Raw genomic sequence first — 15,589 nt, forward strand, 5'->3', positions numbered from 1 at the left:
AGGTCTGTCAGAGGCTTACAGCAAGGTTTGCGGAAGAAGGTGATGCATTTATGAGTTAGATCGTAACCTGCGATGAAAGATGGGTCCACCACTACACTCCCAAATCCAAACAAGCCAGTAAGGAGTGGCAGAGGAAAGGGGAGGCAACACCAGTGAAAGCCAAGGCTCGCCTGTCAGCTGGCAAGGTTCTTGCAACCGTTTTTTTCGATCGGCAAGGCATTTTGCTGATTGATTTTTTTTTGTATGAGCGATGCACAATCAATGCTGCTTACTGCTATGAGCTGTTGAACAAGGCGAGGTTGCACATCGCCGCAAAAGACAAGACTAACTGATTCGACAATGCGCAGCCCCATACTGCAGTTCTGTCTCCAAGCTACAGGAAATGCACTGGACTACACTTGATCATCCTCCTTACAGCCTGGACTTATCGCCCTGCGATTTCCATGTGTTTGGACCGCTTAAAGAAGCTCAAGGAGGGCAACGATTTGAAGATGACGAGTGTGTGGTGACACGACCCTGTTCTTTTTACGATGAGGGCATCAAAAAGCTGCCCGTACGCTGCGACTAATGCATTTCCAAAGCAGGAAACAATGTGGAAAAATAAATTGTGATTGCCTTGTGTTTTTCAATAACTGAATTTAAATTAAAAATAAAATCCTGTTTATATTTGATCCTCCCTCGTATATGAGACCTGTTAAAAAATTAACCTAAGTTTGAGAATACTGCGCTATTTGCTGTTTGTGGTATCAATCCTAAGCAATAAGTCATTCTGTTCATTTCTGAAACAACTAGTTAGCACTTGGCAGCCGTTAGTTTTGGTAGTTGGTGTTGCGATTGTCAAGATGTCTAAATACTACTAGCAGTGTAACAACATTCGCTTCTGTTTCAAACTGGGGAAAACGTTTACAGAGATGCACAGTACTGTGGAAAAAATTCACCAAAACTTTAAGGTCAGGTCGAACGTGAGAAACTTCAGAAATGTTGTGTGGTATGAATTCCCACATTGCACCTAGGAAGCAGACGCCTTTGCTGGCCACTCCTAACATGGAGTACAGATGTCACCTGATGGATTTCATTGCCCTCCTAAAAGTGCTCTGCCACCCAAGACTCGGCAAAAAAAAAAAAGTTAGATTATTAGATAAATACACTGGTGCAAAAAAATATCCAAACACCATGAAATAAGAAATGTAGAATACGGAACTTTTGGCAACATACATGTCGAGGTAACATATTTAACTGATTAAAGGTACAAGACTACAGGTTAATATCTTTGCTAGAAAAGTAATCGCAAATGTGTCATACTCGTCCATTAATAACCGGTGTAATCGCCTGACTCTTGAATGCAGGCATGCAAACGTGCATGCATTGTCATACAGGTGTCAGATGTCAGCTTGTGGGATGGAGTTTCCATGCCTGTTGCACTTGGTCGGTCAATGCAGGGACAGATAATGCCGGTTGTGGATGACGCTGGAGTTGTCGTCCAATGATGTTCCATACATGCTCGATTGGGGACAGATCAGGGGATCTAGCAGGCCAAGGCAACATGTCGACACTCTGTAGAGCACGTTGGGTTACAACAGCTGCATGGGGGCATGCATTATCTTGTTGGAAAACACCCCCGGGAATGGTGTTCATGAATGGCAGCACTACAGGTCGAATTACCAGATGGACGTACACATCTGCAGTCAGGGTGCGTGGGATAACCACAAGAGTGCTCCTGCTGTCATATGATATTGCTCCCCAGACCAGAAGACCTGGTGTAGGTCCAGTGTGTCGACACCAGAGACAGGTGGAATGCAGGCACTCACCTGACCACCTCCTAACCAACACACTGCCATCACGGGCACCAAGGCAGAACAGTTTTTCGTCGGAAAACACAAGACACATCCATTCCATCCTCCAATGAGCACTGGCTTGACACCGCTGAAGTCGCAGACAGTGGTGGTTTGGGATAAGTGGAATGCACACCACAGTCCGCTGCGCCACAGCCATACGCCGAATCCGGTGGTCCTCCCTCTCGGTGGTGCACGGGGACGTCCTGGCCCCAGTCTTCTTGCGAGCGTACCTTCTCTTGACCACTGCTGCCAACATGCATGCGCATTGGAGACGTTCCCACCAAGCCATTCTGCAATAGCGCGGAAGGAAAATACACCTTCACGTAACCCTATTACTGTATATGGCCTTATTCAACCATAGTGAGCTGTTGATACTGGCCTCTTCGTTGTCGTAAAGGCATTCTTGACACACTCGCAATCACTCCGTCCAATCTCACAGGTAACTAATGCTCTCGCACAGTACAGCCCGTATTTAAAGCAAACCTGATGTGCAACATCGTGGGGCCACTACTAGCGCCATGCTAATGTGTTTTGTAGAAAATTTGAATCAACGTCATCTTTCAGACATATATACACACGCATACCAACGTTCGTTAATCTAGCACAACCCATTCTTGGTATTTGGATATTTATTTCTGCCATTGTATTATGTTAAAGGTTCAGTAATATTAGTTTAAAATTGTCTAGATTTATATTTATCATATAACTGTATTCATTGTTATAATTTCAATGTTATTTTTATGTTAATTTTAAATTTTTACAGAGCTCGATAGTTGCAGTCGCTTAAGTGCAGCCAGTATCCAGTATTCGGGAGATAGTAGGTTCGAACCCCACTGTCGGCAGCCCTGAAAAGGTTTTCCATGGTTTCCCATTTTCACACCAGGCAAATGCTGGGGCTGTACCTTAATCAAGACCACGGCCGCTTCCTTCCCACTCCTAGCCCTTTCCTGTCCCATCGTCGCCGTAAGACCTATCTGTGTCGGTGCGACGTAAAACAACTAGCAAAATAATAATAATAATAATAATAATAATAATAATAATAATAATAATAATTTTAAATTTCACTTAAATTCTTCATTTTATACTGATTCTAAATTAAATTTACTTTTAACTTTAAATAGTTATAGAGCACTGCATATTCATTTTGGTAGGTGTATAGTTATGTGATATGGAAAAATTTTAGGCTTCATAGCCTGAGCTCTGCGATCTTCAGAAAGATGTTAATAAATAAAATACTGTACATACTGCACCGTATGAGCTAAAACTCTTTTATGGAAGTGATTACTGTATTTTGTGTTGTACTCACCTCAGTTTTGCACTTGTCAGGCTAAAAAAGTTAATATGTTCAGAAAAAGCTTGGTTCGCAATGAATTCTAACTTGATATACCATCAAGGTTTTTCACAACAAGTAATGCTGATCTCTCTGCTGAGAATCACATAACCACAACTGTGTTATTCGTTTCCCCCCAACTTTCCCTCACACTGTGGGATTGTGGCTAATCTTCTCGCATGTTCATTCGGTTAGTGTGCCTCGCTCATATAGTAGACATCCATATGAGCATATGGCTTTTAATAGGTAGATCATAGGAGACGACTGGCAAAAGCTAGTGCAATTGGACTAGATAAAAGTGACTGAATGCATGGCTAAATTCCTAGAAAATAGACATCAGAGGATCAGAGTAGGTGACGTTATTACTGAATTCTACTGATCTTCAATTATGATGAAAATCATGTGTAGAATTGATAGTTATGGAAAATGAGTAAGAAACAGATGGCAGAGTGGCGTAGCTAATGGCATTTAGAAACATATCCTTTTCACCTGATTAAAGAAGTTGCATGTTTTGTAAACAAAAAGAATGAATTGCAGAATGCCATTTTTGACCCCTCCTGGAGCGCCTTAGAACTGAAAATGAAAGTGTTCGAGTAAGTTTTATGATGGTACTCTTCTGTTTGTGTAGAATCCACCTGTGTGTGACCTACATGCACACGTTTGACGGTGTGGCTGATAGGTTCTTGTCAGACGTCAGGGAGGAGCTGGCCTTCATCCTGCAGGAGCCTGACAAGAAAGTTGGCGGAAAGGTGAGCAAACCTTCTTATACTCGTGAAAGTTACTTTTTATTACAGCCTTTGAACTTACAGATTAGAGTAGATTTGAGATGTACTAGTTAACTCGGAACAGGGTGACATAGAGAACTGCATCAAACAATGAATTGTGTTTATTGTCATGTCATTCTGAGGAACTTCTATTACATCTGATTTCCACTTGTTTTCTCAGTTCGCAGTGTACGGGATGTCTCACAGCATCCCGGACCGCTCCATCGTGGGAGACTTCACTCGCTTCTTCCTGGACGCCATGTACTACACCCCATCCAAGAGACAAGAGACCGGAAACTCCAAAGCTCTTGTCTAAAGGTGTTCAAGGGTGTCCATTTTGTAGAGGGAATACAGCATGAACTGGAGTCTTCTGAGCTTCGGAAATGTTTCGAGTGCCTCCTGTAAAGTCGGTAGAGAATGACATCCTGTACTCTTGGTGATCCATTAACCCTAGAGCAGGTGTCGCCCAAAGTGTTTATGGTATTCCATAAAGGTGGATGTTTTTTTGTTGTTCGATGTGCAGTGCAACATTTAAAAAAACATTTCCAACAACATAAGGATCGGAAGGGGCTAGGATTGGGAAGGGAGCAGCATTTGCCCGGTGTGAAAATGGGTCATAAAGAAATAGTTAAACTTTTTTCATGGCTAACCAGATTTATTGGGTATTTACGAAGGGTTCAAGATAAAAGAAGTATTTACAAATGTCGTATATTGAAGCCCTAAATTGTTTTACAAAAATTATATTATGTGAACTTTGGTAAATATGGTGTTCTATGTGTCTAGAGGTTTGAATATTAAGATTTGATGTTTCCTTTCTGCACTTCTCTCCATTCCTACCTGTTTAAAATGTCTGATTTATCCTGCCTCTTTTCATTGGGCAAGCAGTCTTCATTCTCCTCCTCCCGTTCATGCTTGGATTCTGTTTCATGGTCATAAACAGTAACTGTATCTTCCTCTTCATTGCAGCTTTCTTCATCCTGAAAGGGAATTTTGTCCTCGGCATTAGGTGATTTATTTCATCAACTATTGATGATTAAGGGATTTCTTCTTCTGAAGTGCTGACAAAATGGGAACAACAAATTGCTGATGCCACCAGCAACAATTTGCAAGATTCTGGTCACATAAAATAATCAGGGAACATTTGTATTGATGAAATTAGGGTATACATGGTGATCCACCTAAGTTGTCAAACTCAAATATCTTCTGATCCATTAAAGATATAGACATTCTGTTTTCAGCTTCTTAAATTGTATTAAGGGGCTCATCAAGTGCTGTCCTATTTCTCTCGGTCACATATGTAATTACAGAGAAATAGGTAGCAAGTTTTTTTTAAATGGGACTATACTAATTTCACCCAATAGAACAATCAATAGAACGACAAATTCAGCTATGTGCTTATTTTGCAAATCCAATGAGTACTTCTGGAGATATTAAAGGGTTTCAAATGTGGATGTATTAGACACACTCACTGTGATGTCCAGTGTATTTTCCTCCTGCATGATTCGCGCTTTGTTGATAAATGCACGCACCAAACGTATTCCGTATATAGCATATTGTAATGGTATTGTGCAGTCAAAATGTTTGATGGTCAGCCACACTCATAAGAATAAAATTAGAAGAGATGTCCACAAGAAGGTGAACGGGCGAGTTTTGTTTCATGTTATATTTTAATGTGTTTCTTATTTCAATTTTCTCAGCTACACCAGTATTGTATTTTAACTTGACCACTGCCTGTTGCTAATGTACATCGATCTTACATCTTGGCGTTAAGGACGACCATTTGAAGTTGTTGATTTCATGTCATGTACTATGTACTCATGAAAAGGACAATAAAGCACTTAAATTATTACAATTTTGCTGTGTAATCTGGTCTTTTTCTGTTTCGATAGCAATGAAACAAAAGCTTTATAACTCTGAAATGCTGTAGTTCTACATCATACAGTTTTTTTGTTCTCCGGCCCCCTCAAGATAATGGCGAGGTACATGTGTTTGTCAACAAGGCGCGAGTCCAGCACGAGAACTGCGCAGCAGACATCAAGACGAATGGTGCATTGTTTTCTGTCTAATGCGTACACATTCGAAACCCTTCAATATCTTCAAAAAGTACTAGTTGGATTTGCAAAATAAGCACGTCACTTTATTAGTCGCTCGATTGTTAATTGTTCTACTGGATAAAATTAATTATTCCTATCTTAAAAAAAAAAAAAAGCAAAATGCTACGTGTTTCTTAGTAATTATGTATGTGATTGAGAGGAATAGGACAGTATTTTATAAGCCTCTTAATACAATTGAAGAATTTGAAAATTGAATGTCTATATGTTTAACAAATTATTAGTATTTGAGGTGGACAACTTAGCTGAATCACCCTGTATATGTACGTATTCCCATAAATTAATTAAAGATATCATGTGAAATAAGAATGAAATTTACCATGAATAAAAAGGAAAGTTCTGGCACAAATAGGCGCTGGGGGACACCTGTCACCCAGCAATGTTTGGCGTCTTCTGGTTCTGGTATGAATGCAGTGATGAAGACAATTGTCAGATGTTATTGGTGACTACGTTCTTGAAAGGTACCGAAAGACACGCAATGACCTAGCAGCAGAATAAAGAGATTTACATGGGTGACGCCTGCTCCAGGGTTAATAGTTTTGTGTGTGTGAATTCTGTTGTTATCTGTTGGATTCATTCTTTTGTGAGTTTGTCATTTTTATAGGCCGTCCTTCTGTAGTTTCTTTTCTGTTGTTCATCAATCTACAGTACCTAGAGAACACAGGATTTTCCATTGATTTTGTGAAAAATTTGTAACAAAAAGTTTTTCTTCATTATTTAATTCCATTTTGTTCATCACACTGTCATACAATTTACTATTAATAAGAACTTTTTAAATATTTTTATTTCTATCTAAGGATATTAAAATGTTTCCATTTTTCACATACAAATTAAAATGATTTTGCATTTATTTGTAGCTTTAATTTGCTTCATGAAAGCATACATACATACTTCAGGTTAATTCATTCACAGTGCTCTGCTAGGATTCGAGGAACATCTGAGAATTAATGGCATGGTGTGTTTTGTTGCTGTTGTCTCTTTACAATTCCTGTTCCACTTACAACAAAAGATTATTGTTAAAATGTACTATGTTTCTGTATGAAAATGAAAAAGGGTGAATATCAAGGTATATTAACAATTTTTTGTTGTTCTGAATATTAATTACTTTGCTACAACACCCTTTTTTAATGAAAACTCGTGGCTTATCCAATAAATGACACACACACACACACACACACACACACACACACACACACACACACACACACACACACACACACACACACACACACACACACACACACACACACACACTAAGAAAATGGGTTCCAAGGTACCTGGGCAAAACTGCAATCAGTGTTTGTGATGTACACTGCCAGCCAAAAGTTTCTGGACAAGTATTGAACTGTTAAAGAATGGACTGAGATTGAAAGAAAACAACATACCTATTCAAGGAATTGACAAATATGTATTCTAAAACTATTTTACAATAAAACTAAGTTTTTACATTACATCTGAGCGAGAAATAGACTTTATGAATACATTTACTCCCACAGATCATCATCGAACTCTGTTTTCATCGAAGAAACCCTGCTTTGCTGCGAGTACACTTTCAACGATTCTCGACATTCTCAGAACAAGTTTTTATAACACTAATGCAGGTATACTTTGCCAGGCATTCTGCAGGATGTCCCACATCTTTTCCGAAGAAGGGGACACTTTTCGGACTTGCCGATCCAACTCCTCCCACAGCAGCTCAATTGGATTTAAGTCCGGGGATTGGGGGGCCATTCCATAAAACAATTCCCCAGAGTTTTTATTTGTTTTGCAGATAATTCATGCAGTAGCGAGACATGTCTGGGGTCATTGTTTTGTTGGAGGACAAACCCTCATTGCTGTCCAGACAGAAGAGCACAACGAGATAGGATGGAATGGTAGCCGTTTTTGTCCAGTGTTCCTTGAATTTGGAGCAGTTTACCAACTCCACTGAATGTGAAACAACCGCAAACCATCACAGAGGCCCTTCATGTTTCACTGCAGGTGTTAAACAGTAGGATGCATTTTTCCGATACTGAACGTCAAACATAAGCTAGTCACCATTGCCTGAAAACTGCAGGTACATACGTTTCGTCCGTATAAACTTTTGCCTGGCAGTGTACTTGTCATTGAAAATCTCTGGGTTCAATGTCTCCCTATAGAATTGACTGTGTCCCCTACAAGACACAGCAATATATTTGTATTACAAATTTTATACAGCGAAGGTAGCTCTGTTAGTAACAATGAAGTTTTGAGGTCCCATCTTGACAGTAAGCTACGTTACTGAGGATTCCCCTTCTTTAGTGCTAGTGGCAATGATTGATACCAGGTGCCACACTGCAAATAGCACAGGGCCTTGGAAATATGCCAGCTGTCGCCACACACTACCTAGCAGAAGACCTTGGAATGACTTGAAGAAAATAACAAATTTAGTACATTATATAGGAAGTTTGGCAATCTTATATAAAAACCCATAATCTTTTCCAAAGACCTTCAGATTGAAACTTTGGCCTTTTATATATGTTGATAGATGTTAATTTATTATTTGTACTTGTTATTGTGGAGTTTTGGAACAAGTGTCGGTCTGTGATGGAAAGGGCACATCTGCTGCTGTCGGCAAGGGAAGGATGGGTTGTTAGTAGGTTGTTGTTGTTGTTGTTGTTGTAATTGTCGTGTATACACAGTTTTGTATTTATCACACTCGCTTCCTGAAGGTAACATATGAGTGCTAGTTAGGATGTAATGTGCCTTCTTTTAACAAAACATTTTCCTCCAGTTTGTCGTAACTGTAGACTCTGTATTGTGGTTTTATTATTTTCCTTTCAGAGGCATGACAATATTTTCTAAATTTCCTTATAGTAGCACTGTTAAGGCATTGAGAGAATAAACTTCTTGCAGTGATATTTCACGATTTAGTGAAATAAAATTATCGAAACTAATTAAGCAGTGTGTTGTTTGAGAGATTTAACTAAGTCTTTATTTTCTAAACACCTACTGAAAAGATAAATTTTAATGTTAAAATATAGTTAAAAATTCAATTAAAAGGTCAGGGATGAAAACCTTTTGTTTAATTTCTAAGAAAATTGAATTCACTTGGAAAAGGTTACCACTCCAGACAGGTAAATTTGATTTTTTTGCCATTGAGAGGCAGAATCTGAAATCAGTTTTATGTGAATGAAAAAACTACTTGTTATAGGTGACGTGAAAATCCAGTTATGATAGTTTTCACCCATTCACAATTCATTCAGTTATTTGTCTCCTTTAAGATTCACTTCAGTGGGCAGGTACCCTTTTCCAAATGATCGAGTGCTGTAAATCCAGCTTTAAACTTGGCCTCTTGGAGTTACACCTGTTTTCCTTCCGAGGATTGCAGTAACAATGTCAATTGTGTATTCTTCCGTACTCTTGAGGGTGTCGTATTGTTGGTGTTGTTGAAAATGCTAATGCAATTATATTTATTAATAGAAAAATGTTTTAGTTTTTACTTGGAGAAGATTATTTTTGTACTAATCATGTAGCAATGAATGCAAGAGTATTTTTAAAGGAGAGGAGATTTTATGAATTATTTGTTCCTCAGGCGTGACACATGTTATGTTCTCAGATTTAAGAATTGTGGCTCTACAAAATGGATAGCTGTAAGATGGAATTAACATTCCACATTGAGACCAAAGTTTATCTATGTAAGTGTGTTTGTCTTAGGTGCTTTGTGTCCACTTCTTTGTAGTTGTACCATCAGTAAACTGTGGCTTCATCAAACTGGGGTACAGCAGTAAAAAGTTTGCAGGGTTATTGTGGCATAGGTTGTACGAGCTGCTCAATTAGCTTTTGTCTGGTGTGGATAAAGAGAAGCTCTTACGAGTGTTCTCCTGACTTTATTCCCACCAGTTTGTACCAGTAATCATTCTCGTTACTTCCAACTTTTCGACACCTCAGAATGAATAAACTAAGCTGGGTTTTTTTTCCCTTATGAAATCGGGACCATTTGATAGAAAGCTTGAAAACCTTGTCAAGTCACTCAGTGATAAAAAATGTCTGATTTCCCTTTGGGAAAAATCCAACAATAATAAATATGTATTTCAATGAATTAAACTCAAATTGTAAACTAACTTATTTGCATCTAACAAATCATTTTCGTGAGACACCTGTATCGAATTTGGGATCGACAAGTGTAGCATTCACTGCATCATAAGGGGGAAACTGACTCAGCCTATGAAACTAATTAAATAATCCGTTCTCAAGAGTATGGTGAGAAGAGGCCTCTTCCATATAAGATCTCATTGACCATCTGTATTCTAATGCCCCTCTTTGATAATATGTCTGTCATAGCCATCTTGCCGGGCTGAGTGGCTCAGATGGTTGAGGCGCTGGCATTCTGACCCCAACTTGTCAGGTTTGATCTTGGCTCAGGCTGGTGGTACGGTATTTGAAGGTGCTCATACGTCAGCCTCGTGTCGGTAGATTTACTGGCACGTAAAACAACTCGTGCAGGACTAAATTCCGGCACCTCGACGTCTCCGAAAACCGTAAAAGTAGGTAGTGGGACGTAAAGCAAATAACATTATTATGATTCATGGCCATCCATCAGTACTTCACCTCACAGCCTGCACGGTTGCTAGGTAACATGGCGTCACATACTTTGTATTATCGCTAATTTTCGTGACCCAAATTTCCAGACGACTCCTACCCCAGCCACAAGATATATTTGTCAAAAATAGAAAACCTGAATTGCATTGCCCTCCAGCGACCAGTTGGTAAATCACATACGGCTTAGTAGCCAGAATTTAGTGTAAATTATCCGTTGGCCGTTGGTAACGATTAAACATTTTAGATTTAGTTGTCTGAAATATTGCTGATTTAATAAAATAACTAATGAAAGATCAAGTTGTAATGTTACCTGTTGCCGTCAGTTCCAGGATGAGAGATCCACTTTTTAAACAGTCCATTTGGAATTATGTCAATAAAAAAAGTATAGGTCTGTAGTATACATTTGTTCATTTTAATTATGTCTACTTCCAAAAACGTCCATTTTACATAATGTTCGCATCTTTTCAATGTCCATTATGTGTAAAATAATGTTTTAATTGAGCGTATCAATTGCATGCTGTAAGCACGATTTTTTTAGCTGTGAAAGTATGTAAAACTTGTACGTCCTGTAATGGGTGTATTACTCGAACGTTATTTAAGTTTGCAGTACATGCCAAGTTTCTAAGATGTTACAAAACATAAACATATTGAGTGAAACTTTGAAATCTAATGAAAAACAGGTGTTTTTTTTTTTCCCTGTAAAATTAATTAATTAATCAGACATGCAAATTTTTCAATCTTAGGTGTCGTTATGAATAAGGTATCTCAAATGCCATGCAGCGAAGTTAGTCTGAAAACAGAGATGTAGAGATAGTTTCACTCAGGATCTGTGTTGATCACAACTGCGAACTTGCTCCATTGGCTCTTTTACACTTCGATTCAGTTTCACCTATGGAATTTCACTCGTTAGTTTTAAAACGATCCACCGGTTTCCTTCTACCAAAGACTTGACACAAGTCACTATCATAGCACTTTTAATTACACAATTTGTACTTTCTGTTACACCTCAGATACCCTTCACCATCTGAAAGGGAAGATATTCATTTGATGAAATGAACTGTTCCTCGCAAAGTGCAAACTGGTTCCTGATGTACGTTGTCATTAGTTTGTATCTGGGATAACTTTTCATTTTTATATTCAAAAGGCAGCAATATTCATAATAACCAGAAAATATGATGTCCAGCTTCATTGATACTTGTAATTAATATTACCTATATCTAGATTTATCAAGTTTAACATGAGATATACACCAAAGTAGCATTGGTGTGATGATCTTCATAGCTTTAGTATTGTTCCCATAAAATAAGACTTCAGCTGAATACTTCAGAATTTCCCTAAAAGCAGTATGTACATCTTTTGGTTTGGAGCAGTTTTGTTGTAGGAGCAATGTAACAATTTATTTTGATTAATAACTTTTATCCCATTGGAGACCTCTGTACAATAACTTTATCTACTTAAACTTGCAATTGTACAATGAATATATTTTGTGCCACTAAGGGCAGTGACATTTCAAATTCTTGCCTTCTCTGATAACTCTGGCCTGCAACAGCCATAACAGCTCTGTGACTAGAAACATCACCTAGAACCTGAGTTTGATGATGCTCTGCTTACTGCTGGTAGTCTTGAAGAGTGCAAAACATATTATTTTGTATTTCACATGAACATCACTTTGATGTTGCACATTTTGATCCTAAAATCCCAATCAGTATTGTGTGTCTTAATTCAGAAACTTGTTGGCGATGTTGTAAAATGGTGTCTTACATCGAAGAGTGTATAATAAAGTTTAGTTTCAAATATTTTCGTGAAACTTTGTTATTGTCCTGGCCTCTAATATTACAGTCAAACTGCTATAACTCAATTTTTTTTTAAATATCTCAAGGTATTTTTGTTTGCCAATGTCGTAGTATATATTTTAAGTATTATATATTCTACAGTTAGCTCCAGGTCTGACCCTGGCCAGGTCAGGGATTTTTACCTGGATCAGAGGGCTGGTTCAAGGTCCTCTCAGCCTACGTGATTACACTTGAGAAGGTATCTGACTGTGAGATAGGAGCCCTGATCTAGAAAGTCAAGAATAATAGTAGAGGGGGATTTGTCGTGCTGACCCTGCAGATCCTCGTAATCTTGCAGGCCTTCGGGCTGAGCAGCAGTCTCTTTGTACGCCTAGGCCTATCGGAGCTATTTTGCCATATATATATGTAGTAGATATTCTATAACTCAGAAGTTCTGTTAATGGAATTTTTCAGTATCTCGAAGGATATTTCAAGCCCAGATGTAAAATATTTTTCTGTAACTCGATGTTACATATACTCTCTTATCCTGACATATAACTACATATAACTATAGTTCTGAACTAGTTTGCTATTACAAGTAATTCACATGAAAATCACTTAGGTGTTGATCCTAAAATCCCAATCAGTATTCTGTGTCTTAATTCAGAAAGTCATAAGTCATATTTAGCCCTTACTGTCAACTTTGAACAGTTTTATGATATCATTAAAAAGCTCCACTTTTACAATACTGACAAAGTTTAATCTTAAAACAAAGTTGCAGGTCCATATTTCATCTCTCTCTTGGGGACATCTTCAGCCTTGCAAAGAACAAAAGTTAAATGGTAAAAATAAAAGCATATTTAAAATTTTGTTACAATAATTTAAATCTATAGGGTCTTCATGTGCCATTCAACAAGAAAGTGGAGATATAAATTATATCTGCTTAAAAAAGCTTAGTTATTGAACACAGTATAAAAGTGTTAGGTTTGCAGCAAATATTTTATGGATAAAACTATAACTTATGGTGCAGTTTTGGATTTGTTGCTACTATTTATACAGTGCATTCTCTTGATAGGTTAATGAATTAATAACAGTGTGTAGTAATATTAGCATGTTTCCGGACACTACATTGGTTTGAAAGAACGTGTCGACAGTGTGCAAGATCCATAGCTATGATTGGTGGCCTCAAGGCCATGCCTTGCGTTCAAACCAGTGTAGCAGCAGAAAGCTCCCATTTTATAGCTCCTGTATCAGGAACGTGAACTTAGCTGTCTATGAGTATTGTTTGACTAGCTCTATGCCTAACAGTATTGCACTTTGCAACCTTAGCAAGCTGTTTACAATATGGGTTAATGTTTATGTTGGGAATTCCTGACCTACTGGATTACTCAACCTCTACCTAGAACAGGAACATTAGCACCATAGAGAAGAAATGTACGTTAAGTGATTTTGAAAACTCAGACTTCTAATACGATCTTTAAGAATATTACAATTGGAGATGTAGAAAAAAATAATAAGAGCATTGCTGATAGAATTTAGGAAGTAAATAATGGTAAGGCTGATTTTTTTGTTTGTAAGTTGTTCGGCTGTTTAACTAACAAATGCTCTTTACCAGAGAAGACTCGTGGGCAAACTGCTATGAGGTAGATTTTTTTTTTTTAGGCTTACCAGCATTTAACCCCACTTCCCTCTCTCATTCAGAAGCCATGAAACAGATTAAACTGATCAATTAAGCAGTTGCATCGTAGTTTATCACACTAACTATGACCATGACATCACTGATTTTGAGTGATTTTCTTGTCAATTAAACTTCACACCTTATGGTATACTAACAGATTTGTTTCTTTATTTGATAACGTTGTATTTGACCTCCAAACAACTGTTTGATTGCCGAGGTGGTTGATGTTGTTGTTAGTTTGATTGTTGAATAGATTACTGCCTGTTTTATTTTTATTTTTTATCGCTTGATTTTTGAGTTTTGCAAATGATCAGTGTACGATGTCCATTATGCTGGCTGCCAGAAGTTACTCAGGTTTAAGTGAAGGTGTAACATTTCTTTTTTCATTTCTCTCTTTTTTTTAAGTGAATCGTATTTCGTTCTTTATGCACATATTTTGTGATTGAAATGTTGAGACTTTACTGGACAATGTGGTCAGTTTTGTTTTTTAAACATTTTTTATTAAACACAATTTGTCAGTTTTCATGTTTTTGATTCTTTTGGCTTTGTAATTTGCCTGACTGGTTGAATAATTCCTGATCTATAAAGCCATTTCTTTTCAGTTTCAACTCGGTGGGTTTATAACTGCAGTCATTGTTGTCTGTCGAGTGACATCTCTGTGCACTACATTCTCTTTGATGTTCACGACACAGCATGTTACCACCGCCGTCTCGATCCTCTTATACTGCCTGCTCTATGCCACTAGTTTAACACAGGAAGGCGCGACTACCAATATTTCTCCAAGTCGCCGTAAGAGTGCAGCAGTAGACGCACAATCTTCGCTGTCAGTGTGGGTGTAGCACTGTGTTATTGGTGCATGAATGTGTGTGAAAACCTGAGTTATTTCGTATAATGAGTAAACGTGTCTGGTCACTTACGTTTGTACAAGTGATATTTTGTTATGAACTGTCAAATGAATTAATCATGTTATGCTTATAGACATTTCAAAAGTGATTTTAAGGTGTTGGTACTTGTTTCTTTCCGTTTGTGCAAGGTATATTTTTCGCAGAACTGAAACTTGAGATTCTTTCCCCGAAATATTCAATTGATGTGTAACATTTTGCCAATCTCGGCAAGGTGGTTCGCAGCCAGAAAAGACAAGACTCGATGAAATACCGTTTAGAAGGGAATTGAGAGAAGAGCGGCTGTCGGCTTTATCTAGGCAAGGACCTAATAAAGGAAGTAATTGGATATCCTCAGATTACTCTCGCATCTGTGGCTTTACAGAAGGTGATGGAGCCTCCGCGGCTCAGGCGGCAGCGCGCCGGCCTCTCACCGCTGGGTTCCGTGGTTCAAACCCGATCACTCCATGTGAGATTTGTGCTGGACAAAGCGGAGGCGGGACAGGTTTTTCTCCGGATACTCCGGTTTTCCACGTCATATTTCATTCCAGGAACACTCTCGAATATCATTTCATTTCATCTGTCATTCATTGATCATTGCCCCGGAGGAGTGCGACAGGATTCGGTAGCCGGCACAATTCCTATTCTCGCTGCTAGA

General features: G+C 38.3%; 1 protein-coding gene across 1 annotated transcript in view; it reads left to right on the top strand.

The window, feature by feature from the left end:
- Nucleotides 1–7,246, top strand: part of Sply (Sphingosine-1-phosphate lyase) — a 54,567-nt gene extending 47,321 nt beyond the window's left edge. The window contains exons 9-10 of the mRNA XM_067154935.2: nt 3,794–3,914; nt 4,111–7,246. Of these exons, the coding sequence (XP_067011036.1) occupies nt 3,794–3,914; nt 4,111–4,245 (256 nt within the window). The 3' untranslated portion in view covers nt 4,246–7,246. The remainder of the gene's footprint in view (nt 1–3,793; nt 3,915–4,110) is intronic.
- The last annotated feature ends 8,343 nt before the right edge of the window (nt 7,247–15,589 follow it).

This window comes from Anabrus simplex, chromosome 10, assembly GCF_040414725.1.
Source record: "Anabrus simplex isolate iqAnaSimp1 chromosome 10, ASM4041472v1, whole genome shotgun sequence".
Classification (NCBI taxonomy): Eukaryota; Metazoa; Arthropoda; class Insecta; order Orthoptera; family Tettigoniidae; genus Anabrus; species Anabrus simplex.